Source organism: Candoia aspera, chromosome 1, assembly GCF_035149785.1.
Source record: "Candoia aspera isolate rCanAsp1 chromosome 1, rCanAsp1.hap2, whole genome shotgun sequence".
Classification (NCBI taxonomy): domain Eukaryota; kingdom Metazoa; phylum Chordata; class Lepidosauria; order Squamata; family Boidae; genus Candoia; species Candoia aspera.
In genome coordinates, this window is record NC_086153.1 from 52,581,926 (window position 1) to 52,609,012 (window position 27,087).

A 27,087-nucleotide genomic window follows, 5' to 3' on the forward strand; every position below is an offset into this window, starting at 1 on the left:
GTATATTAAGTACAGTGAATTTAGTTTAAACTCTCTACTGGATTCTTTTTATCAATGCTACAAATGTTTTAATTACATTTTTGCTATTGTATTTTGTTCATTTTATTTTTGTGAGTCATCCTGAAAACTATGGATATAAATACCTAAAAAAAAATAAAAAATAACAGCTATTGTCAAATTGTATCATTCTTAATACTAGTGTGCTCAACTGCCTATGTTTGCCCTTCTTGCTACCTATAATTTCCACCTAAATATAGACTTAACTCTCCTCTAGTCTGAAAAATAATTTTTCTCAAGTAATTGTATATTTGACTGTAGTCAGAAGGCAGAGGCTGAACAGGTTCAGATAAAGGGAGTTGTAATACTTTTCCTATTATTTAAATAAGCTTGGAAACTAAAACTGTTATCATAATTCAAATGGGGGGGCAAGCTGCTCTTTACAGCTCTCCAACAGAAGAGAATATCTATAGCTCAGGGTTGAATTTAGAGTCCTTGGTGCTCTCTGAGCTTGGTTGTTTGCTTGCAGACACTTTATTACCTGACTAGGTAACATCATCGGTGCAAGTGAGTGTGGGGTTTGCTCCCTGTTTATATACAGCAGCTTGCCCTGCCAGTGTTGGTGGAGGTGTGGTTTTCTCCACACCCTCTCCAGCAGCCTACTCCCAGGTAAGCAGGGATTAACACCAAACAAACAATCAAGCAGAAAACAATACCCTAATCAAGGATCTACCAAGGAGAAAACCACACCAACACTGGCAGGGCAAGCTGCTGTATATAAACAGGGAGCAAACCCCACACTCACTTGCAGTGATGAAACTTACTAGTTTGATATCTACAAGCAAACAACAACCTCAGAGAACACCAAGGACTCCACTTTAGAGTTTTCTCCTCTCACTTTTCCTTTCCAACTCAATTTACCATCTCCTTTCTTAGAGATCAGAGTTGCCTTCACTTTAAGTTCTCCTGGTCCTCAGCTTTTTTGCACTCCCTCTCCTCTTTCCTTGTAATTCATTCTGCTTCTTTTATCATCCCTCTACTCCAAACTGTTCCAGCTGTGAAGATGCATTTCTCAGTTCTCTGTAGAAGGGATGGGTAAAGGGAGAATGAAGACTGATAGAAAGGGATGCTTTAGCAACATTAAATTCCTTGTGGATCCCTTTTACATTTGTATATAGTAATAGATTGAGAATGATCATTGTCCAGCTCTCAGATTCACCCCATCAACTTCATGTACAGCTTTTCATTTTATAGCAGTAATCACTGTGATGGAAGAACTTGATTAAATAGCCTTCATTCTCCAGTGCAGGAATTGGGATCCTGTGGTCCTCTAGATAACTCAGACAACAAACCCCACCTCAGAATGCTGGCCATACTAGTTGGACCTGGTGGGAATTAGAACTCAGTTATATCTGGGAGACCACAGATGAACCACTCCCTTCCAAATGCACACATATTAAACAACTTCCATGCAAAATGGCATGACACCTTTTGGCATGTGGTGGTAGAAGATACATACTGAGCTTTAGCCTGTTTCTCAGAAAAGATCCTAAGGCAGAACTGTCCATCTTTGAAAGGCTGAAAGGTGGATGGCACAATAAGATATTCTCCCTGTGGCAGGTGGAAGCGATTTGATACTTCACGCAAGTTGACATATGGGTCTGCGTGAGCTACAGGTCTATTTGTTGAGAAGAACTCTCTGCTTAGGTGAACCTCAGTTTGATTTCCTAACTAATGAGAAGAGAACAGCAAGAGTGAAAATGTTAATTGCACACAGGTACCAAAACAGACAAATATTCCTTTCAAGCAGGTAGATAGGTCATGCATGCTAGGACTTCATTACATGACTCTGTCCTGCTCAACATATACTGGCATATTGGGCAGGGCTTTAGCTTCCTCTTGCATATTTACCTTGCTGGACCTAAAGGATGATTTACTAAAGCTGAACATGACTGCAGGTTGAAGATGTTGCTGCCTCTTTCTTTTGGTTGGCAAACTGAATTCAACATGCAACTTAAATCTAACCCTGATCAAATATAGCCAAGATCATATTATAGAAATTTTCCCTGGAGAAAGTCTGGATGGTGGGAGTACTAGACCTGGGCTATGGAAATCTTTATGACCACTAGATAGCAGCAAATGCTTTTTTGTGTCTGTGTGCTGCCATCTAGTGGTTATCCAGATTTTTGCACACTAGATCTGGAAGCTCTAAGATGGCTTCCATATTTTCAAGATTTAGAGTACAAACAAAAACATGTCTACATATCTGTCTACTTGGGATTTTGAGTGGCATTGTTCTTTCAGTTGACACTGTTATTGTTTATTATTATTATCATTATTATTATTATTAAAATTTAATTACCGCCCATCTCCCCCAAAAGAGGGACTCTTTTGTGTTTTTCTCTCAGGCTTTTGATTGTTATACACGGGTCCTATACTGCTATTGTCCTGCATACCATTCTGGGCTCTTTTAAGAAAAAAAGCAGTTGTTTATTATCATTATTGGTAATAACAATGCTGAAATCAAGTAAATGTTTTGTATTTGGCTGTGTTATTTTGGCCAGATGTAACTATCATATAGTTGGCCTTGAAATATTCTGCAATATTTGTTTCTGCACTATTTTTCTTTGCCATCATCCAATCATTTTCTCCTTACAGAATGATGAATGGGAACAAACTGCAAGTTTATAGAAAATGTGAGCTGATTTGCAGACTGCAGAAATACTTTCTCTTGTGAAAATGTCAAAAGAGCCATTTTTCAAAGCTGCTTTTTCTGACACTCTTTCCCTTGACTTAAATGCTCATCCACTCACTGAGCTTATATCATATGAGTTTTTGTGTAACTGGTAATATAAATCTGTTCCAACAGCATGCATGAGTTATAAAGCAAATTAGCTGCCTCACATTGAACAAAGATATGAAAGTAAAGCAAACAATGTTTAAAAATTACCTTTACTACATCAGCTTGCTTTGTAAAGAATGACTCATTAAGGCAGTCATACAAAACAGGTGGAACTTGTTTAAAAACAAGGTGTGTTCCATTATCTAATGATAGGATATCTGTTAACTACTGTGCCACATAACCACCCATTTGATACATTAGTTCATGGGGGTCCTTAGGATCAAATGATGCATGATGGTGAGGTACTACTTTAATCATTGTGGCCCCCACCCCTGCAGATACTACTGCATTAGGCATTTAAATTAGATATAACATTCTATGCTAGTTTATGCATTATACTTTTTTGCCATAATCATAATACAGAATATGTTTACCATGTTCTTCTGGCATGCTATACAGAGCTAGTGCATAATTGGTATAAAGCAAAGTTTTGACTTTTGCTTCTAAAGCAAATCAGTCCTTGTTTCCATCTCTTCCACTCAGTCAGGAATAAAAATGCTTTAGGGAGAAAGGTTAGGAAAATGGTTGCCTACATAACTGTATGTTGAACTTTCTGGACTGTTGGAAATGCATCTGAACAGCTTTACAAACCATATTTCATATTTTTCCCAAGAAATATTAATTGTCCCCATATATCACTCAGTCAATTGTCAGTTTGGAAGCATCAACATTTAAGAAGATGATTAAAATATTCGGTCCTGGCAAGGAGTAGTGATTTTTCATGATTCAGATTTCCAAAATAGGGTTACCTCTTTGGGCACCTGCAAGACATATAAAGTGATTGGTTGAAAGACAGTAGTATTGCTGTTATCACAAATAGCTGGATGAAAAAAAAAAAAAACCCACTCCATGTAATACAACATTTTCTAACTGCTGCCCTCCAGATATGTTGGACTTCAATTTCTATAATCTCCCAAAGCAAGACCATTGACTATCGGAACTGAAAATCAATATATTTGGGGGACAGCAGTTTGGGGTATTTGAGAAGTTGAATATTTGTATGCCTAATGACTATTATATGTTGGATATTTGGTCACTTCTTAATACTTCTTTTGCCGTACAAATTCTGTACTCCAATTAGCAAATCCAGTAATTTGCTTGAATCTAAAAATCCAACCATATTCACCTGAAGAACATTAATGCTGCTTTCCAGTCTACCTGTGCACTTCTCTATTCTTCCATAGTGCTAAATTAATAAATGTGAATATTTTGCTAACAAATCACTAGGAGAGTGACTACAAGCCTAGGTGAATAAACCATTTAAAAAACAGTTTCTTACTAAGTCTGTCTAGTCTAGTCTTCCTTTGATTTTTTTTAAATTATGTATTACCATATAATGTTGGTACAACCGTAATTTAAAAAATAATGCAGTTCATCATTTCATTCAGGATTTTACTTTCTCCACGAAACACTTTCTGTTGTCTCAGGTATATATTTTTATCTTCCTCTTGCATATAATTATATGTGGAAGAAAGAACAGATTTTTCCCCAAGTTTCTGACATAGGTATATAATTCATTTTTCATGTGGAAAGACATAGACTATCTATGAAGTAAAATACAGTTATTTGTTGATCATTCAATCATACAGTCAGTCCCAGTGATGTAAGTATGCAATCACAAGAATGATCCAGTAGAAACACTGGTTTTGTTCTCAGCTCGTCGCTTTCAGTTAAAGTTTTCATTATTTTTGTTTCCAAACTACTTGGCATATAAAAGAAGCTGGATCTACTATCAAAGAAGGTAATTGTCATCCTCATGTGTTCTGCCATAACCATGTGACATAGACTCACTGGTAATATCCTGTGCCTTGGCTTGGAATCCCCACTTTTCAGGTTTGATAGGATACTAGTGTCTAATAGACCTTGGGAAAGTGGAGGAGGAAACAGGACCATTGCAGGAAAGATAACCTCAGCCCAGGGGAAGGGGAAAGCATGAAAAAATTACTCCAGGTAACTCTGCCTTCATTATGCTAGGCATAACAAATTCAGGAAAGAAAATGCACTTGGATTTATTGCTCCAGGGATAGTGATTGTCATGAAGAGGAGAGGAACTATCCCAGTAATGTGTTAGAACATACATTCTGCCAGCAGTCCTCAGAAATCTTAAGTGTAATCCATACTCCTGCCCAATCTACTTCATTGAATATTCAGGTGTTCAGATGAATGCGTGGAGAGCTCACATTGGGCTCCACCTCTTTCTTCACCTGTTCAGCTCACTCTCTGTCCACTTGAAAGGGAGTTGTACCCACAACTGCTTGTAACCAAGTACTGTTTTCTGACCTGTGACATTACTTTATTAGGACGCTTGACAGCAGAGGGAGATACCTTCTTGTTCAGGCCATGACAAGTACATTGCCATTTGAGATCTCTAGCTAAACACTTGGAGGTTGGGAAGAACTGGGCACAGGACATGTTCTCTGTTTAGAGTGAAACCCTCTATACCAGGGTTTCTCAACCTGGGCCACTTTCTGGGAGTTGAAGTCCACACATGTTAAAGTGGCCCAAGTTGAGAAACCCTGCTCTATACTTTTCATCCAAATGCCTGAATAGGGCATAAGCCATTACAGCCTGCCATCTGCCATAGATAAATTATCTGTAGATACTTTGCCTTAGCATAATATGTGAACCCATTCTTTATGGCACAACATATTGAAGACTAGAGCAGATAGTTTGTTCAAGAAACCTTTCTTTAAAAAATCCTAGCTTAGTGTTACATTCAAACTACTCATTATTTATCTATTTGCAAATGAGCAGGTAAGTGAGTTAAGCTCTGAGGAATATGCACAAGGAAATTGTATGAGAGTGAATATGAGGAAGGTTGGATCTGTGAATGACAGGAGTGAGACACACCAAGTAAAAAGTGTGTTTAGTGGAAAAAGGATACACATGTGTATCTTTCTTTGTGAAAATGAGCGAGAATGCACTGGTCTAGGCACCAGCAGTCAAGACCTAGCACCATGGCCATCTCAAGCCACCCTAACTGGCATGTTGACCAGAATCCTATATGGCTTTGGGGACAAAAGTACCCATGTCTTAGGAAGTAAAATAATAACCTGATAAAGGGAGTAGCCGATGCTAAGCAACCCTTCCCCCATCCTCTTCTGTCGCCTGCGATTTTTCTGCATCAAACCTACTAACACCGTGCAACAGGGCTCACTTGCACTTCCTTCCTGATCATCATCCGGCTCTTCCAGCTTGATTTTAAATTGGGGGTTGGTCCAGTATGTTGCTACAGAGACCAAAATATAAATATAGATAACATTGTCAGAGTTGGAAGAGGAAAAGAAAGAAGAATTTCTCTTGTGCTGAACTACCAACGCTCACTCTTACTAGAGCTGCAGGGAATAGCTCTTAGGTGTGAACTGGCCTTCCGATTAAATTTATACAGTTAATGTTTCTTTCTCCCACCTCTGCCACATGCTGTGCTATATATTTATTGCAATAAGCAAAAGCCAATTGAACTACTGAGAGATATTTCCTAAGGGAGCAATAAGCAGCTGAGAACAGCTATGGTCATTAACCCCAGCCAGTTATTTATCCGCAAAAGACTATTACTGGCAAATCCTGTAGGACATAATGCTCAGATGTGACTGGAAAAATTAATCTTTTTTTAAAATCTTCTAACAAGTTTAAACTGCAACTATGTCCAGGCCCATACATTGCTGCGGCTTTGTGGTTCCACATTACATACAAAAGTACAGCATGAGTCATCAGGACGCTGGAAAGGAATATTATTGTTATCACTTGATACCCAGATATTAGCAAACTGCCCAATAATATAAGAGGCAAGATGCATATGTAGAGAGGACTTATCTATGGTGGTGGGGCTCCAGTGGTCACTGTGCATATTACACATTAGTTTATTTCATGAGGTCAGGTTGATGATCAGCCTACCTAGAGTCTTATGTCTGAAAGCACTGTTACCTTTGCAGCAATAACATCTCCAGGGACAATGCTGCAATTTTTGCACCGTTTCCCCTTTTGAAGGAGGTGGTGGTGGTTGTTTTAAATAAAATGGGTGTATTTGTCCTATCAGTATGATTTTGATCTGATTATCTTGGCTGGGTTTGCCCATTTCTGCTCCAGAGGGTGAAGAATGTGACAGAGTTGGATGAAATACAGAGAATCAGATTTGTAAACAAAGATTCTGGAATCTTACGGCAGCTGCATAGAATTTAAATGCTCTGGAAGTATGTGGTTTTTATTTCTATTTTGCATTCTGTGTATCAAATGCATTCTCTGCCAGTTATAGCAGTTTTCTGGATTCCTAAAGACCCAAGAGCTACTTTGGAGAGCTATTTTGCATAACATAACTCAGTAATAAAGAGAAAACAGAAGAAGCCACTGAGACAATCGTTCAGAAAGATAAAACTATTTCTTTTGCAGAATTAACTGCCTTAAAACAAAAGGATATAATGACAACACCCTCACAATTGCTAGATAACCAAAGTCAAAATACAGTTTAATGCCCAACAGATTTTAAGAGGGAAATACTTCATACCCAAAGCTCAAAAATGCATGTTCTAATACCCATTAAAAGAAGGCTAACATGGCACTGTGGAAAATGTTCTCCGTTGCTTATATTTATTGTCTCGTTTTCTTCATTATAAAATACAAGTTTCCTTGAAATAATTGAAATCAAAGTATGGAGTTTGATGCGATTAGCCCGAAACTAGGATCAACATAGTGCCCCTGATTCAGATGTTAATGGGAAAAGGCTGCATTTAGATATAACAGCCATAGCTTGGTCCAGATGGACATTGTGCCATTTTTCTCTTTGTACATGAAGAGAAGAAATGGAATGTTTCCTTTCATGGTTTGCAAGAAACCATTGCTGTTTCCAATTCTGCCCACATCCAGGAAACTGGGATTTGTACAAAAACTAGCTAGACAGCAAACTAGAATATCAAACTAAGATATTGTTTGCACAATAGTTCTATATTAAGGCAAACCAGAATAGTGGTGGTTTGTAAAAGCTGTTAACAGAAGCTTCAGATATCCATCAGTCATATGTAGACAGAAGTAGAAGAGTTATAATGGTATGCTCTCATAAGAGCAAAATGTGGCTTGTTGCAGTGACATTGCTGGTACTGTATGTATCACATGCATTCTCTGCTATCTCCTGGCAAGGTACTCCATGGTTGACAACTGGCAAATCAGGCCAACAGCTGGAACAGTTTGCCTGGTAAAGGTTGCCTGCTTGCCCTAAGTCATGGATAAAGTTTCACATGGTTATATCAGGGTCTTTAGGAGATTCTGGGAATGGCAGAAGAAGTTGGCAGTGTCATAAAACATTAGAGAAGCCTCAGGGAGGCACCTCTGCATATGGCCTTTCCTCAGGTGCTCACAGCCCAGTCAAAATTAAATGCCTGGCCAGCCAGTGGCCACTGATGGCTTTTTCAGTGGACTTCAATCAAAAAGGAAATCATCCAGGACCTTGGCAGGATGGTTGAAGGGTAAGGCAAAACAGCTGATCTCCCAATTTGTTTCCCAAGAGCTGGGCCCTTTGCTGGCTCAGTGGCAGCATTTGGCTAATAATGCAGCGAGAAAGTAACTTTGACTTTCAAGACCTGGACTCAGGCTTAGCAAAGCCCCTGCCTTGCTGTTGTATCAAAGTGACTGTATTCAACCATGGCTTAATAAATTAATACTGTCACCTGGGTTTGTTCAACACAATGAACCATAATCACACCAGCTGGTTCACATATAGACAACCCCATAGTAGCCCAATATGTTATGCAAACACAGCCAATGAATCCAGACCCATTATTATCTCCAGATGTAAATGTCATATATTTTTCTCTACCTTTGACTTCTCCTCTCCAAGAGTGTCATAAAGCTATCTCTGAATGCTATTCCACAAAAAAATACAGCATCATTTTCATACATTAAATACTTTAACTCTAGCAAATATTCAAATATCTGAGGCTGAAGGATTTGATCATTATACTATGATGAAAGCCATAAAGCTTTCTAAAGCTATTTATTTATAGCAGCGGACTTAACCAAGGATTGGCTCTTACAACTAACATCACATTTTTATAATCCTAGAGAAAACTCTTTTCCCACTTGAAATCATTTTAACATGTTTAATTAACACACCATGTTGCCATTCATATTAATTATATATTTGAGCTAGAATCCCAAACAGCAAAATATTTAGAGATTAATTTAGCATTAGATAAATAAAAATGAAACTGTTTTGCTAGACTGTTGAAATATGCAACTATTACGTTACATGTTGTGGAGTGGTAATTTTTTACTGCAATTATAACTGAATGGGGCATAGAAATAAAACTTAAACACTTTGAGAGATGAGAACAAATATGGAAAGGAATAAAAACAGCACATATGAACACTATGGAGTCTCTGAAAAGTCAGGATGTATAAAATCCCTGAGTAATCAGGAGTAAGTCAGGATACGATGCTATATATTATGAACCTTCTCTATTACCTAATCACAGCCAAAATTTAGGTTGCAATCTTAGATCTCAACAGTTATTGTACATCACTGTGTATTGCCATACCTCCCAAAAGAGTTCTCTTATCAATGACACAAAAGCTGCATGAACCATAACAGCAGGCTGGTCTTTTCCAGCCAAAAGAAGCAGATGTATAAAGCACTAGGAAATTCAGTCTAAAGATTCAGGCAGCAGGATTCAGTACCTTACTCACTATGTTACCAGTTCTGCTTGCACGCTGAAGGAATTACTGGCTGAACCTTTCATATGCTCCACTGTTATTCTCATAATGGCCAGAGGACGTTGTGCAGCTCATCAGCTCAGCCAAATCCAATAAATTTCAGAGATGTTAGAGACTCTTACTTTGCTTAGCAACAACTCATACTCTCCCCCTCGCTTGCTGGCTCAAAATAGGGTCATCTGTCTATTTGTAACCCTATTTCTTGACCACCTCAGCAACCATATCATCCCCCTCTTCCCCTTTAGATGTCAACCTGTCTGCTCTTAACTGGACCACAAAGAATGATCTGAACTTGGCCAAAGCCCAAAAGTGAGCCAAAAAAACAGTGAATGCCTCCTGAAATAAAAACAATTTGCATCCATTCCAAGAAAGCAATAACTCTGGAATGGTTATTTATGGATGAAGACATTCCAAGGCAACAGCAGGGAATGCCACTCCTCAGAACTTTCTTATCTCTCATAGTAAAAGCATTAAAGTAATACCTTATTCGTTGATTTAAATTACCACAGTGATTCCCTCACGGAGATCATCAATACAATCTGCATTCATTTCTGCAGTACAAAATTGGTTTTTATATACCTGGATAATTTTGGCAGCCTCCAGCTGTAGAACCACGTTGCCAGTTTCCACTGAACAGGGTCATGTTCCACTTATGAATGTGATTGCAGGTCAGAGTGTCAGGGGACAAGTTGCAGATCTCAAGTCTTGTAAACTGCTTTTGAAAATCTGAGAAAGACATCCTGCCACCAGAAAAGCACAGAAGAATGCACTGTGATTTTAGAACTGTGGTCCTCAGCTGGTGCTTTGTATACCACATTAGGGTTCAGAAATAGTCTAGATAACACAGGGAAGTCATTGAAATTTTAAGTTTTTAAGACTTCCTGTAAATGATAAATATAATAAGAGAGAATGAGAGCTTTTCGCCACAAGGGTCGTATATTTATCTATTTATAAGATTTTGTATTGCAATCTATGTTTTATGGTTTTAATTTGTTTATTGTGTTGTAAACTGCCCAGAGTCCCCCTTTGGGAGAGATGGGCAGTGACAGAAATTTGAAAAACAAATAAATAAATAATAACATATGCATTTCCTTCCCAGAACAAATGGACTTTTCGTTCAATTGTAGTGGGTCTCAAGTGCTTTGATATAGTGATTGATGATTTAAGATATGAAAGTTGAGAACTGCCAGTCTAGAATACTGTCACCCCAATTCTTCTGTCTAAACTGAAATGGCAAACAGCAGAGACATAAGGGGTTCCAAAGCTTTGAAACTTGTAGGCATCATGCCCACCACATGCATTCCCAGTCATCCCTCTTCCTGAATCTGGCCATCCAGCTGTCCTTAGCTCCAGTATCATCCTCTGCCCATTCCCCACAACTGGAATGAACTGCTTCCCATGTGATTTTTCAAACTCCAAATTGTTGGGCATCCCTGAGCATGGATTGATCAAACCACCCTTCCCTTCTTAGCAGTTGGTTTTGTAGTACTAGCAAAGAGCAGGTGTCACTGCCAACTCACCACAGTAAAGCAGTAACAAAAAAGCATACCTGAATGGAGCTGAAATGGTGAACAAGAAGGACCCCACTGGATATTTCCCCAACTCACAAGCCTGTGCAATTTGTGACCTGCTATGCTGAAAGCAGCCTGCCAGCTATGAAAAGCAGCTGGCACAGAAACTCTCATTGCTCTGTTGCCTGTCAAAACTTGGAAATGCCTATAATTTAATGCGTTCCTAAAGGTACCACTCATTATTGGATGTTTCATTTTAAAGCTGTTCACTACCAAGCATGAGGGGAGAGCTCTCATTTTTGTCAGAGTGGTGACACATGAGGGAGACTGTTAATTTTTTTTCCATGCCCCACTACTAGCACAGATATTATTAGCTTCAGGTTTCCATTAGTGCCATTGTGCATTTTCCTCCTGAGGCTAATAGAAGCCATCACATGGAGGTATGAGCAATATAGTGTGGCAGAAAAGAATGGTATCTTCCTCTCAGTATCAATATCAGGCCTCCCCATGTCTACTAATAGCAATTTTAAAATGAAAGATCCAACAGCAGGTGGCATATTTAACTCCATTTTAGTTCCATCCCTTCTCATCACTACATATATGTGAGGACTGCAGTTTTTAAAGCACATTCATCTATCCCCTGCTAAAGACAGATGTTCCTCACCAAAATTCACCATCATCTGCTTGCTTATCCAGAGCATTCTTTTGCTTAGGGTCAATAGACTTCCATTCTGGGGCACTGCAAGGATACAAGAAGAGCACACAGTAAGATAAGAATCAGGAATGCATATTAGTGTTTCAAAGCACATCCCCGAAAGCAGCACCTTCTTTTTCTAGCAGAGATTAGTTCTGACAAGCAGAAAATCAACTTATCAACATGGGATATACAAATAAGGTATTTAAAGTGTTGCATTTTTCCTGAGATGTTCAACTGGCCCAGGAACACTCATGATGTGATCAGAACATAGATATTTAGTTAAAAGCACAGGTGAATGATCCAATGATTTAATGCAGTGTTACATCCTTATGAATCAGATATCCATCCCACGGTTAATATATTGCAGAAGGGCCTTTCTTTTTAATTTTGCATTTCTGTTGTTGCTGGCTGATATGCTAATCAGCAAACCAAATGTGCTGATTTGGTCATTGTGAACACCTAAAATAACTAGTTGCTATTTTGCTGTTCCCACAGTTAGATATCAGGTTAAAAATGTGAACATATTTAGATCCCAGAATTTTCTTTTCAAAGTAAGCAGCAATTAGGAAATGTACAGTCTTCTCCTTGAGGATGCTTTGAAGGGGAACCAAGAATCCATGGTTGGAAGCAGCCATTTAGGATATCAAGTGAAATCTTCTATGCAATGCCTGTGTCCTAACAGTCAGGAACCACGCTGAGACAAGGAATAGGTCTCTAGTGCTTTATTACTGCTACATTAGACAGAAAATCCTAACAAACTGAAGAAGCGTGGGAAAAACCCAGACAGATAAACCACAAAAGCCAAGGCGGGTCTGATCTGTGTCTCTTTGAAGAGCTGCTTAACTCCTCAGTACTACGCACGCGTTTTCCCCCCTGGATAGAGGCCCCCTCCTGCTCACCATCAGTACTCATGGCAGCCTGAGTCTAGTCTAAAGCACTACTTTACGACTTCTTGTTGCCTTTTTGTGAATTCATATTTGATCTGAACCCTTTTTTAAATGTGGTGATCAAAACTGACTACATTTGTTGAAGTGGGATTAATCTGCAGAGTGGAGTAGAACTTTTAATTCTCATTTTTTGAAAACTGTTCTTTGGTTAATGCCACTTTAAATTACATTTGTCTTTTTGGCAGCTACATATTACTAATTCATATTCAGCTTACACTTGATTACAATCTCAGTAACTTTTTCAGATGCATCATTGCCAAGACTGATCTTTTTCATGTTACACTTGGTCACAGTGTCTTGATGCAAACAGAGGGTTGGGGGAGATCCTTCCAAAGGGTCCACACAATCCTACTGACTGTATTTTTCCCACTCCCAGCTTCAACACAGGACAGGAGAAACTCACTCTTCCATTCTTTATGAAGCACAGCCCATCTCCTTATAGCACTTCTCATCCAAAACAAGTTATCAGTAGTTCTAGAAATGAAATCCCTTTTGCAGGCATAGTCTTTGCAGCCCTCTATTCACTTACAGAATGCTGTTATTCCTTTTCAATCCTCTTCTGTTGATAGAGGGATAGCTGAGACCACCACCTCAGTTATAAGTTTTTAAAGTTTGCTTCCTAGAGTTTCCTTCTAAAGCTACATAGCTGTGCTTGTCACCATGAGAACAGCTGGCATAATGATTAGAACATTTAGGATCCCAGCTCTCTGAAAAAGTGTATTGCATGAAATCTGGATGACACACATCCACTTCTCTTCCATGCGGGACAGAGATTTCAGCCACACTACTTTTTCTCTAATTTCTTCAAGACTTCAACTTCTGGATCCCCTGCCAGAAGATCTGCTGTAGGTTTTACCATAAATGCTCAAAACCTTCTTTCACCAGAGCCTAAAAGCAGCTCTTACTTTCAGTGTTACAAAACGCCTTCTAAATCTTTTGCCTTTGACAGTTGTCCAGAAACTCTTCATCTTGTCTGATACATGTAGCTACTCAATCTTCCAGGTGTCTTATCTTTTCTCCTAGCAGACTTGTCAGTTTGTACTTACTGGAAATGTAGGCTACTTTATCTTCGGGCAGGAAAACAAACAGAACAATTCTATATACATTGCAGGTCACCAGCACACAGAGACTTGAACATCTATCCTCTCCTTTATTCCTACAGGTACTGTTTCTTTACTGCCAGTTGACTGGTCCTTCTTTCCTCTTATTTCAGGATTAAGCAATGTGGTGCCCATGGGTATCAATGTATTTCTGAAACCTCTTTGACTGCCCCATCTGACTTGTATAAGATTATTTTCTTTAAGGAAGAGTAAATAAGGACCTGACATACTGTAAAGCAAAGCACCAGCCTCTAGCATCATATCTATTGGCAAGCTTGCCTTGGGTACCACCAGTGCGCTGAAGAGCATCTGGGTGGAAGGCAGGATGCTAGTTCATCTTTGAGTAAATGAACATTTTTTGATTTGGCAGGGCTCAGAGGAACAAGCATTTTGTGGAAGAAAAGATATGAGTGTACGTACCACACACCTCAACATTCGAACAGTATCCAAAAGTCTACTCCAGTCCAAATCTCATAGCAGTTTGGCCATTGGGCATTTTCTAGCCCTCACTGTCCATCTGTCTTATAGGGAAAGTTGGATAGACACCTCCCACTTCAAACTGGGGTAACAAACTTCTGCTTCTTTTGTTCATTCAGTGTGCTCACTTCTGGGGAACCACATATCTTAATATACCTACCAGACCTGTGTATGCAGGTTCTATTTATTTAGCAGGAAACAAACACCCAAGCACATGCAGTGAAAATCCACCAATCAGATGTGGAGAGAAACCAATCCAGCAGTTTATAGGAGATATTCCTTTTATCCCATAGAGCTGATTGCATGGCCAGCCAGCTCACATAGCTCTGAAACTCATTCTCCATTTGTTTGTTTGTTTGTTTGTTTGTTCATTCATTCATTCATTCATTCAGTTAGCTGCCTCAATCACTGAAACAACTGTAGGCAGTGTACAAGAAAATCAGGATTAAAAACAGAAATATAATAATATAAGAAAATGTAGTACTTTGGAAGACAACAATGCCATAAAAATAGTCACCAACCAGGGTTACCCAACATTCTATCTCAGGACCTACCAGGAAAGGTAGGTCTTTTATGGCTCTTCTGAAGGCCAGTAGAGTCATGGCTATATGATCTTCCACATGTAGAATTCTATTGGTAAATTCTTTGTTCTCCATCTTTGCCTATCTATGATTTTATATATAGTCAGTTCTTCAGCTTCTGAGTGGGAAGTGTTTCTGTGGCCTGTAGGCCAGTCTTTATACTGTGAGCCAACTCATTTGCATTTAGTGTATGACAAGTTTAAAAAATGCAAGCTTGAGTGATTTCCCCAATACAAATAACAGCTTTAGATAAGCAATTTTTGTCAGAGCAGCCACATGAAAAGGAAGGGTTAAACTCTCCCTCTCTACCCGATGCAATTCCAGTAATTATCCTGGCAGCTGCTAATTTGACTTTTTTTTATGAGCATATTAAATGCAAATATATCCTTAATGTCATGTCTAATTTGGCCCTGTGTTTATCTGAGCTTGGGAAGAATCCTCTTAAAAAGATTTGTTTTATCATCTGTCTCTGCTCCTAGCAATGAGTTTCCAGCTATAGCAAGACATGCCTGGTATAAGTTGATAAACAGTCCTGCTCACTTACTAATATTACATTTTCCCTTATTGGTTGTCATTTGATTCATTGACTTTTCAGATGTAATTTTTGAGGAGTTATAGGGAAAGGCCAGAAAGAATACCAGAGAAATTAATATATTCCTTTTGTCCTCACTTTCAGCATAATATTCAACAAAATTACATGAATATCTCCCCTACAATAAGATGCATAAGCTCTATTTGCTTTTGAAACCTTTGTATCCGACAGTTAAATAGATTCAATGACTGAGTTCACCACATGATTTGTTGAATAATTGACAATTGTTTCATTCACATAAAACTCCATCCCATAAACCATGGTTTATAATTGCTGAGTTTCCACAATATGTTCTCCTGAAACCAAAGAAACCACATGATGTTAGTGCAGCGTAGTTGATATGGGACTGAAGCAGAGAAACATAAATTTAAATTCTCCCTTGGTCATGACACATTTTGGATGTCTGTCTAACTTGTTAACACAAGTCGACTATAAGATTCATATGGTATCCCATGTACAGTATACTTTGTTGAAGACAGTGGAGAACAGATGGGAAGTCTATTTATAGTAATAATAAATATGTGAATGAGTAGTATTTCATACATAATCACAAGCATTATTTAAAAAAATGATGTTACAGTGATGATCAGGACAAAGGGGGGAAAATCTCCTCCTCTCTTGGGGGAGATGGGTGGTAATTAAATTTGAATAATAAATAAATAAATAAAATAAAATAAAATAAAATAAAATAAAATAAAAATCAGTAATAGGAATATACTTATCACTCCAGGCTCCTGTCCATTCCACTTCACCCCATGGATTTCTGATCCTGACTAGTTCCACCAGCTGGCCACGGTAGGTAACCTGTATTAAACCCCACAAATACAGTCATAGGATTGAATTATTCTGCACATTGCCTGTTCCCTCCCACTGCCTTCAGTTATACTGCACTGATTGTATTTCACTAAGAACAAAAACAACATATACAGTTTGTGATTGTCTGCTGCAGAATGGTTATTACCATGGAATTGAAGACACCACAAAGTGGAGTTGAAAATGTTGTTGAGAGATTTAGTATAATCCCTGCCACAAAATTTTTCCCCAGAGAAGGAAGGAAGGAAGGAAGGAAGGAAGGAAGGAAGGAAGGAAGGAAGGAAGGAAGGAAGGAAGGAAGGAAGGAAGGAAGGATGGCAGGCAGGCAGGCAGGCCGGCCAAGCCCTCTGGGAATTCTGCATATTCCCCTAGGATATCTGTTCCATTGTCTTCTGTTCTTAGATTCAGCTAGATCATCCACTGCATGAATGGGCTTAATCCAGAGCATTCCTTCCCAAAGGCAGCTCATTTTCCTTCTTTAAATTTCTACTGATGTGTTTACAATTTTATTATTTTGTAATCTGAAAAGATAAAAAAGCAGTATTTTGTAGTTTGAAAAAATTGGTACGTCTCTATTTTGAAAAATTCAGAGTATTATACATTTTGAAAAGAGGGAGGGAAAATTTGAAGGAGGGCAGTTTTAAAGACTGCAGATCAGGGCAATGGATCCACTATAATGGTCATTTCAGGTGGCCAATGAATCCAGAGGGCACCTGAGGATCCCTCACAATTTGGCAGACAGTTCCATCTTGCCCCTTGGTAAGGCCCTTCCCAGTTGCCAGTCAAAAGCAGCTCCTTGGTTACTGAGGAGCTGAGGGAAAGGAAGTGACTGAAAAGATGCCTAGCTATGATGGCAGAAAATCAGAACTGGGTGTGATTGAGCACTAGTAAGAGATCATGTTTGAGACCATACAGTGGCAATAAAAGTTGCAAACCATCAACTCCTCTCTGTACTTATGTATCTGCAGACTCCCACCTAGTGACCCTATTCAGAGTAACCCAGACCCTTTAAGACACTGATGGAGGGTACAAAGAACCTGCTGTGGATTTCTTAGTTTATCAGAGTATTCTTATTTATTTATTTATTTATTATTCACATTTCTATCACCGCCCATCTCCCCCTAAAAGGGGGACTCTGGGCGGTTTACAATAAAATTCACCTTAAAACCTAACATCATAAAATCACCAATATTAAAATAATAAAAATATAAATATAAAATCCAAGTGGGAGATTTCCATTCCGTTGGGAGAACTCTACCTCACCAGCCACCCCCAGGAAGAGCTATTGCCCTTCCCATCCCAGGCGAGGCGGCAAAACCAGGTCTTCAAGCCCCTCCAGAAGGTCGGGAGTGAAGGGGCCTGCCTCACCTCGGGGGGTAGAATGTTCCACAGGGCGGGCGCCACTGCAGAGAAGGCCCACCTCCTGGACCCCACCAGATGAACTTCTCTTACAGACGAGGTCCACAACATTCCCTCTCTGTATGATCGGGTGGGACAAGTTGATGTTATAGGGATGAGACGGTTCCTCAGGTAGCCTGGCCCCATGCCATGTAGGGCTTTAAAGGTGATAACCAACACCTTGAATTGGACCCGGAAGCAAACTGGAACCCAATGCAGCTCACACAATAGAGGTGTTACATGTGCTGATCTTGGAGCACTCATCACTGTTCGCGTAGCCACATTTTGGACCAACTGAAGCTTCCAGATACTCTTCAAGGGTAGCCCCATGTAGAGCGCATTGCAGTAGTCTATATGGGAGATGACCAGGGCATGAGTGACTGTCCGGAGGGCATCTCGATCCAGGAAAGGGCGTAACTGGCGCACAACCTGAAGTTGTGCAAAGGCCCTCCTAGCCATGACTGCCACCTGCTCTTCGAGCAGGAGTCTTGAATCCAGGAGGACCCCCAAGTTATGCACGGGTTCTGAATGGGGCAATGCAACCCCATCCAGAACTAAAGTTGACAACTTCCCAGATACCGAGGAGCCATCAATCCACAGCCACTCTATCTTACCAGGGTTCAGCTGAAGCCTGTTGCTCCCCATCCAGGCCCCCACAGCCCCCAGGCACTGAGAAAGGGCATTGACCATGTCACTTACTTCACCCAGGATGGAGATACATATCTGAGTATCATCAGCATACTGATGGTACCTCATCCCGTGGAGACGGATGACCTCACCCAGCGGTTTCATGTAGATGTTAAATAGGAGAGGGCAGAGAACCGAACCCTGCGGCACCCTGCAAAGCAGGGGTCGAGGGTCGGATCTCTCATCTCCTATCACCACCGACTGGGACCGGCCCTGGAGGAAGGAGGTGAACCAGCGCAGAACCACGCCACCCACCCCCAACTCCCTGAGTCGTCCCAGAAGAATACCATGGTCGATGGTATCGAAAGCCGCTCAGAGATCAAGGAGAGTGAGGATGGATGCACTGCCTCCATCCCGCTCCCGCCAGAGATCATCCATAAGCGCGACCAATGCAGTCTCTGTCCCATATCCCGACCTGAAACCTCACTGAAAGGGGTCTAGATAATCCGTTTCATCCAGAATCCTCTGAAGTTGTAGCGCCACCACTTTCTCAACCACCTTCCCCAAAAAGAGGAGGTGGGAGACTGGACGAAAGTTGTCCAGGACAGTAGGGTCCAGCGATGGCTTTTTGAGGAGGGGGTGTACCAGTGCCTCTTTAAAGGCAACCGGAACCACTCCCTCCCTCAAAGATGCATTAACCATCGCCTGGACCCAACCACGTGTCACCTCCTGGGCTGCTTTCACAAGCCAGGAAGGGCATGGGTCTAGATGACATGTGGTGGTGTTTACAATCTGGAGGATCCTGTCCACTTCCTCAGGCCCAACAGGATCAAACTGTTCCCAGATAACCCAGTAAGTAAGTTCCCTCAGCATCTCCCCAGACTCCCCCACACTTAGAGTCCAATTTGGACCGAATCTGAGCAATTTTACCCTGCAGATGCTCAGCAAATTCCTCCGCACAGCCCTGTAGGTGGGAGACAGAGCCCCCCTACCTAATAACGATCGCATAATTTTAAACAGGGCCATTGGGCATCATTCTGCGGATGCAATAAGAGCGGAGATATATTGACATTTCGCCGCTCTTACCGCCACAAGGTAGGCCTTAATAGCAGCTCTAGCTTGTGTTCGGTCAGATTCAGTCTTTGTCTTCCTCCAGCGGTGCTCTAGGCATCTCTTAACCCTCTTCAAAACCCTCAGCTCCTCCGTAAACCATGGGGAGTGCCGGGTTTGAGTGGGCAAGAGAGGCCACACAGGCGCGATCCTGTCCAAGGCCCCGGCTGCTTCTCTATTCCAGGTTGTGTCCAGGACCTCCGCTGGACCGTGCAGTAGATCCCCAGGCATAACCCCCAGCTCCTTCTGAAACCTCACTGGGTCCATCAGTCGCCGGGGGCGGACCAATTGAATGGGTCCTGCTTCCCTGCGGAGGGGGGCAGCACAAGAGAATCTCAGGGCCACCAGGGCGTGGTCTGACCATGACAATGGGGACAGATCTACCTCTCCCCTCAAATCACAGTGCCACTGCTCTGACAAGAAAACCAAGTCCGGAGTGAGGCCACTGTCTCGAGTTGGGTCCCGAATGATCTGAGACAGGCTCATGGCTGCCATGGTAGCCATGAACTCCTGAGCCGCATCCGAGGCATGCCCCAGGGAAGGTAGGTTGAAGTCCCCCAAGACCATAAGCCTGGGGAACTCCACCACCAACCCTGAGATGGCCTCAAGCAGCTCAGGCAGGGAGGTTGCCACGCAGCAGGGAGGCTGGTACAGCAGCAACACTCCCAACTGTTCTCGGGTGCCCAACTTGAGAACAGGGTCTCACAACCGGCTACCTGTGCAGCAGCACCCCTGAAGGCTGCTAGAGATTCTCGGATGACAACTGCCACCCCACCTCCCCTGCCCCGGTGTCATGGCTGGTGCCACACCTGAAACCCAGCTGGGCACATTTCTGAAAGGGCTACCCCCCCTTCCTGACCCAGCCAGGTCTCGGTGATACACGCCAGGTCTGCCCCCTCCTCTGCAATCAAGTCACTTATAAGGGGGGCTTTCTTGTTGACTGATCTGGCGTTCAGAAGCAGTAGCCAGAGACCAGGGCCCTTAGGGATCTGCTGACCAGGATCTAGGTATGAACCTGGAGGGCCGGAACACGCTACCGGGAGCGTCTTCCCCGGAAATGGCCTGCCCTCCGGTTCCCGTCGTAACATCCCCGGCCCGTCACCACCTCAATAGTGAAACCCGCCCTACAACCCCCAGAGTCGCCAGGCCCAGTTGCCTCCACTCCCAAACCACCAGCCACCCTGGAACAACGCAAGGGTCCCCTCCCCCATGCACACATCCTCCCACCTTCAGTCAACCTCAGGTGGAGGCAGGCCCTCCAGCGCACCAGCTCCTGCTCTCGGCGCTGTTGGAGCCTACCCCCCTATCCACTCACTCACTGCCCCCCCATCCACTCACTCACATATCCACTATGGATTGTAGGCCAGTTGGGATAAGTCCACTGTGGTGAGCAACATAGCATCTTCTGTTATAACCTGAAATTCTTCTGAGCTTGTGGAATCCAAGAAAGTGGACAGGGTTCTCTGTAGCTTGAACTCTGCCACTTGTGGTAGTATGTCCCTCTTGGCTCCTTGAGGCATGTGAGGCTAGATCTGAGAGACAATCAACGTGTTCTTAAGGAACAGTGCAGTGCCTTGAAAGAGGTGGTAAAGCACTCTGTCCTGAAGAAGCCTGCCCTCAATCTGGCATGTTTGATAATTTTCACCCAGTCTCCAACCTTACTTTGACAACTAGCACCTTAAATTGCACCCAGAAGACAACTGGCAACCAGTGAACAGGAGGTGACTAGGGCATGCATGACTGTGAGCAGGGCCTCCCAGTCCAGGAATGGTTATAATTAGCACAAAAGTCTTCCTCACCAGAAATGCTATTTGCTCTTCGAACAGTAGCTATTAGTCTAAGATATCTCCCAAACTGCAGGCCACCTTTGAATGAGGGGAATTCAATTCCTTTCAGTCAAAGATAGAATTTCCTGGAATCATTGTGTACAGATCCAAAGCCGGGGCTCGAGGGATTCAGTCAGACTCTGTCTCTCCATCCAGACCCTGACAGCTTCCAGGCACTGAGTCAGCACCTCCACCCTATCATCTGTTCAGCCCAGATATGAGATGTATAACATCATTAGCTTATTGATGACCCCAAGTCTCATACCAATGGATGACCTCCTCCAATGGGTTTCATGTAGATGTTAAAAAGAAGTAGAGGATAAATATTTGAGGCAACTCCATAGAACAGAGGTCTCTGGATGGCTCTTTCCTCTCTCACCCCCACTGGTGGTGATTCTCTTCATCTCCCATGAGAAGCAATTCACGTGCAATTATATTGAATTGTCACCCTTGTATTCTAGCAAGCAGCTACAGCCTCAGAAGAACTCTTCACCAAAGCCTCAGGAAACTCTCCAAGTGCCCTCTGGAAACCAAGCAGTTCCATTAAACATCTGACTGATTAAATGGGCCCATTTTTCCTGTGGAGGTTAGCAACGCTGGTTAACTTCAAGCCATCAGAGAGTGATCTCACCATGACAAGGGACAGATATTAGCTCCCCTTACCCTCAAATCATGTCACATCTGCCTCAAGACAAAAACAGATCTAATGAGTGTATGAATTGGGCCATGGATGATGTAGGAAAAGTCCATGGTTTTAACAGGAGTTACGAAGCTCCTCTCATCGTCCTTCCAAGGAAGACAGGTTAAAATCCGCCAACTCCATCAGCCTGGGGAATACCACTGCCAATTTTGCAATGAGGTCAGGGTGATCAGGAAGGGAAGCTGCTCTGCAGCAGGAGGTTGATACAACAGCATTGGGACCTAGACTGGGGAAATGCGCCTCTCTTTATTCTATTAGACGTCTGTCAGACCTTCAAGGTTGTCCGTATCAGAAACAGACTACCCAAGAAGATTAGAACTAAACTTTATTGAGGTAGGCTATATTAACAGAATCTTGCAAGTCTGATTTGTATTTTCCCTTCCCACTTTCTTACATCCAGGGAACCAGGGAGGAGCCAGCCTGAGTCTCTTCCTAATATTTTATCTTTTTCCAACGTTCAAGGCATGCTTGTGCACCTTTTGCTTTTGTAACAGCTTCTGAATATTTTCCCCAAGGTCACCTCGATGGCTCCTTACAATCTCTTAGTGGTATTCAAGACCATTAGCCATGGTGTCCTTCTAGACTACTTGCAAGGGGGCACTGCAGTATGACATTCCACTCTTATTTGAGTGGGTGGTTCCAGCTGGTAATCATAGGAGGAAAATGCTCAAGTCCACAGGTATTCCACTGTGGGTCCAACAGCACTTGGTGCTCTCCCCATGTTATTCAACATCCTGGCTCTCAGCTTCTACTCAGGCAGCAGGTAAAAGCTGTGGGGCGTGGGGCTTCACCCAGCTTTGGCTGGTGCACCAGTAACAATCCTACCTGGATCCAGATGCCCTGGCCACTCACACTCCAATCACCACCCAGTTGAACCACTATAATTTAATCTATGTGGGGCTTCTTGGGAGACAACTTAGAAGATGCAGCTGGTACAAAATGTAGGGGTCAGACTGCTGGCAGGACAATCCTGCCAGTGTAGAATAACACCAATTTTAAGGTCATTGCATTGGTTGCCAGTAGAGTACCAGGCCCAATTCAAAGAGCTGGTCATTCCCTTAAAACACTACAACACAGCCCCAGGATATCTCAAGCAATGCCTTCCCACAGTTAAACCTGCCCATCTGATCTGAACATCTAGTGAGGACCTGTTGAAAACAACCCCTTGAAAAGTATGCAGCACATGGACTAGATGACAGGCATTCTCTGTGGTACCCCACACTCTGGAAAACTCCTTCCCTGGATTCAGCTCCATCTCTCCCTGCAAGGAGGTAAAAATTACATTGTTCCAAGATACCTATTTTGATTTTTGCTTTGTTGTTTGCCACCCAGAATCTTTCAGGATCGGAGCAGGCTAAAAATAAATAAATAAAAGTAAAGGCATCACTGAGCATTAATTTTGTTGCAAATTAGGTTTTGAAAATCTGTATCTTTACCTCTTCTGCTCCAGTAACAGAGTAAGCATGGCCTTTGACCAGCTTCTGACTTGTTATTTCTTCTGTTTCATATGCACTGGTAATCTAGGAAAAAATTAAAATTATTGTCAAAACATTGCAAGTTTCAATGCCCACTGTTTGACAAGTGAAAATCACAGAATCACAGAGTTGGAGGATCATCTGCTCAAACTCCCTCCTTAGAATTGGAAATCCCAAGCAACCCAAATAAATGTTTGAAAATCTCCACTGAAAGAAATCTTGTTCTGTTCCCATGAATTTCACTTTATTGTCAAAATGCCCCTACTATTAAGATGTTTCTTAGTAATGTTGAATTGTGAAATTTCCATTAGATCCAATCTTGTCATCTGGATATAGTGTAAGGGCTGAAGTTGGTGAGGTGGGAATCATCAGATCTCATGGCAAACAGAACTCTTAGGAAAAGATTGAACAGATGCCCCAATCACAAGACTGGGAAGAGAAACAGCCAAATTTCCCTGAATTTTAAGTGTCTGGAGAGTCAAGATTTATTGCTATCTCTTGTGTGAAGTTTGACAGATAAGTAAGAGCAAGAGTCGGTCACCTTTTATACAGTATAATAGGTCCTTAGTTATTTGGGAAGTGTCATTTCTTCTGACCTATTTCCCACATCTCTAGCTATTTTTGTTTCTCTCTCTGAACCCAGTCTAATTTGTTTCTTGAAATAAGGCAACCAAAATTGGGCACAGATGAAGTCTAAATGGAACTGTGAGGAAGAGGGAGATGATTCCACAAAAGATACTTATTTCTTTTAGGACAGATAACTTGTGCTGAAAATACATCTCCAGTGGGCAGGAGGAGGACCTGATACTCACAGTTTTGTCTATGCAGGCAGAGACAGGACAACCTGTATGAATTGCTTGCCTTTTATGAAGGTTGCAGATCTCTTACATTGTCTGTGTAACCTGATAGATAGTGGTCGTGGTGGGGAACTGTGAGGACATGAGACCTAGAAGCCCAAGCTAGGTAAATGCTAAAAGCCAGGACTTCCAAGAAAAGTTTCTCTAAATTACTATCTGTTCTACAAGCAGGGCCAGTTTGGCAAGCAATACTGAGAGATCAATTTTGGTTTGTTAGAGAATATTTAAGGATAAGCTAAATACTGTAAGGGGTATATTTCTCTGAACTTTACGGCTAGTCAACAGGGCATATTTAAAAGGTAGCACAACAACTTTTATACTGACTGAAGAGGAAAAACATTAAGAGCTGGAGAGTGTTCAGTTTCACAAGGGTAAAAATGGATAAATTGCCCATATGTTTTCAAAAAGCACATTTGCTCTTTTACTGTAATTTTGCTGGTGGTTGTACTATGTTTTTGTTAGTCTAAACAGTTTCATAAAAATAACAGAATATTCTGATCCAAGCAATCAATTAACTGGGTCAACCAAGGTCTTCAGCTACAAGATACTCAAAACTCCAACATCACAGCAAGGAGCTGATCTCTCCTCCTGTACTGATGGAACTGGTCCCTTAAAAAGGAAATGGGGGAATTCTTCCTTGCCTTCCACACTCCTATATCATTCAAACTCTGCTCCATAGGATTGAAGCACTGGCCGCCATACAGCGATTTTTCAGGGCAGGACTAAAGTACATAGTAACAGAGATAACATCCTCCCTTTTTTTTCATACAGGCATACAGTATATGCAGTTAAAAACAGCTGGCAGTTTCTTATAAAGGAAAGCACTTCAAAAAGTAGCAGTTTATAGCAGAAAGCATCAGGGGAAATGCACTGTTTTGTACTGAGACTCCTACACATGTATTCATTTTCCCAGGTTTTCAAGATATGTTTGTGAAAATAAACTTGTCAGATTTAAAATATCTGCATCAGGTTGCATCCTCAATAAACGACTGCAACAGGCTGACAGCAACATCGTCTGAATTGTCTGCAAATAGGAGTAAACAAAGGATAGTAGTGCCAGACTACTAAAGGTGGAATCAACCTTTATAAAAATAGCAAATTTCTTCATGTGTGGAAGTGCACGCTGCTTCCTCTAAGGTGAACAATTGCATTCCTGCTAATCTAATCCAAAGTTCACTCAAGTCCATGCAGACTCTCTGATTTATCTGGCATAAATACTTGCTGAGTTAATGTTTCATCTAATTTTAACTACCAGCATCCTAACTGGAGGAGCTGCAGCACTGTGGCGAAAGCAGCACAACACATGATACTTTGCCAGTGACCTCACCCATCACAATGGTGGAATTGGTGGCACAACACGTAAGTCATGGTTTTTGCACTGCTGTGACGCCAAGTAGGGTGCTGGGCATCACATCAACTCCTCCATTACACTCTCAAGTTCAAATTGTAATGGACTGGATGAAACTGTCTTCATAAGAATACAAACCAAGACATAGAAAAAGAAGAATGACCATCTTACATCAATGGAGCAGCCCAACAATGAACCAGCTTGCAGGGCCTTTTGCATTATTTGATACAGTTTAGGGGGAGCTTTCCTCAGGTCATAAGATTCACAGATACCACCAGTAAAATCTTCAAAACCTTCTATAGTAGATCCACCAGTTAAAGCCTCATAAGAACCATTCAATCTACATTGGAGAAATAAGAAGAAAACAAAACGGTGATTTAAAAAATGGTTACTTTCCACAATCAAAAATAATATAGATTGAACAAGTGCATGAACAATTAAGTCTGTTTAGTAAAACCATTGATTTAACATTTTTCCAAATAATTGTTTCCCAACTCAGTAGTAAACTAGGACAAATGGCTGCGAAGTAGAATTACATGGTCAGTTATGAATCTACCCCTTATTGAGGACTCCTGTCCACAATCCCCAAGATTCAAGTGAGGGTGTCAGATGACATAGCAGTGAACAGACTAGACAGTTCTAGTATATCTACTATGTAACCATTCTCTTAACTAAACTACTAGAGATTTTCTCAAAGCTGCTGTTGATTTGCCCTCGGGGAGGATGTTAACATTCACACCAACATACCTTCATCTGGTGCAACTCAGGATTTCATGTTTTCATGCCAATAACAGGCCTACATAAATTCTTACCTCGTATGACTACAAATCAGTAAATCAGGATGGGAGTTATCTGTGAGTATGAATGCACCTAACAAGACTTCTAATAGTAAGAGCAATTCAGCTGTGAAACCAATCACCCAGTGAGGTGACAGGCTACCATTCACTGGACGCGTTCTGGTACAGGCCAGACAGAATGCTTTGATTTGGAATCCTGCACTGAGCAAGAGGTTGGAGTCAGTGGCCTGAATGGCTGCTTTCGGAGAGAAAGAGACTACTACCGGAGATGATTTAAGGGCTGAATACATTAATATTCTGATACTAGCCATCTCTATTTTTTCAGTAGATGCCAAAGTAGCGTGAAAGTCCTTAATACACTGCTATGTTATACTCCTCCCACTACTAAGTGCACTTTATGTGCATTTCCCCTAATACATGCATGTCTGTACACAGAGAGCTGCATCACAAATTTCTGAGAAGGTGGAATACCCCTTTGCATATTAATTTGGTAATTCTTATCTCAACAAGAACTGAATTAATTTCTCCCTCATTCTAGGTTCTACTCCCTGAAAATATATGCCATAATAAATGTATTATTCTTCAAAATGCCACTCAAGACTGTTCACTGCTCAGAAACCATTGAACTAT

At 41.5% G+C, this 27,087-nt stretch overlaps 1 protein-coding gene across 1 annotated transcript in view; it reads right to left on the bottom strand.

Moving 5' to 3' along the window:
• LOC134497987 (calpain-8-like) overlaps positions 1-27,087 on the bottom strand; it is a 58,270-nt gene that overhangs the window by 20,887 nt on the left and 10,296 nt on the right. Inside the window, exons 5-12 of the mRNA XM_063304054.1 lie at positions 25,832-26,000; positions 23,417-23,500; positions 16,225-16,310; positions 11,777-11,851; positions 10,181-10,341; positions 5,953-6,128; positions 3,649-3,660; positions 1,517-1,728 (exon numbers count right to left, since the gene is read on the bottom strand). Of these exons, the coding sequence (XP_063160124.1) occupies positions 1,517-1,728; positions 3,649-3,660; positions 5,953-6,128; positions 10,181-10,341; positions 11,777-11,851; positions 16,225-16,310; positions 23,417-23,500; positions 25,832-26,000 (975 nt within the window). The remainder of the gene's footprint in view (positions 1-1,516; positions 1,729-3,648; positions 3,661-5,952; positions 6,129-10,180; positions 10,342-11,776; positions 11,852-16,224; positions 16,311-23,416; positions 23,501-25,831; positions 26,001-27,087) is intronic.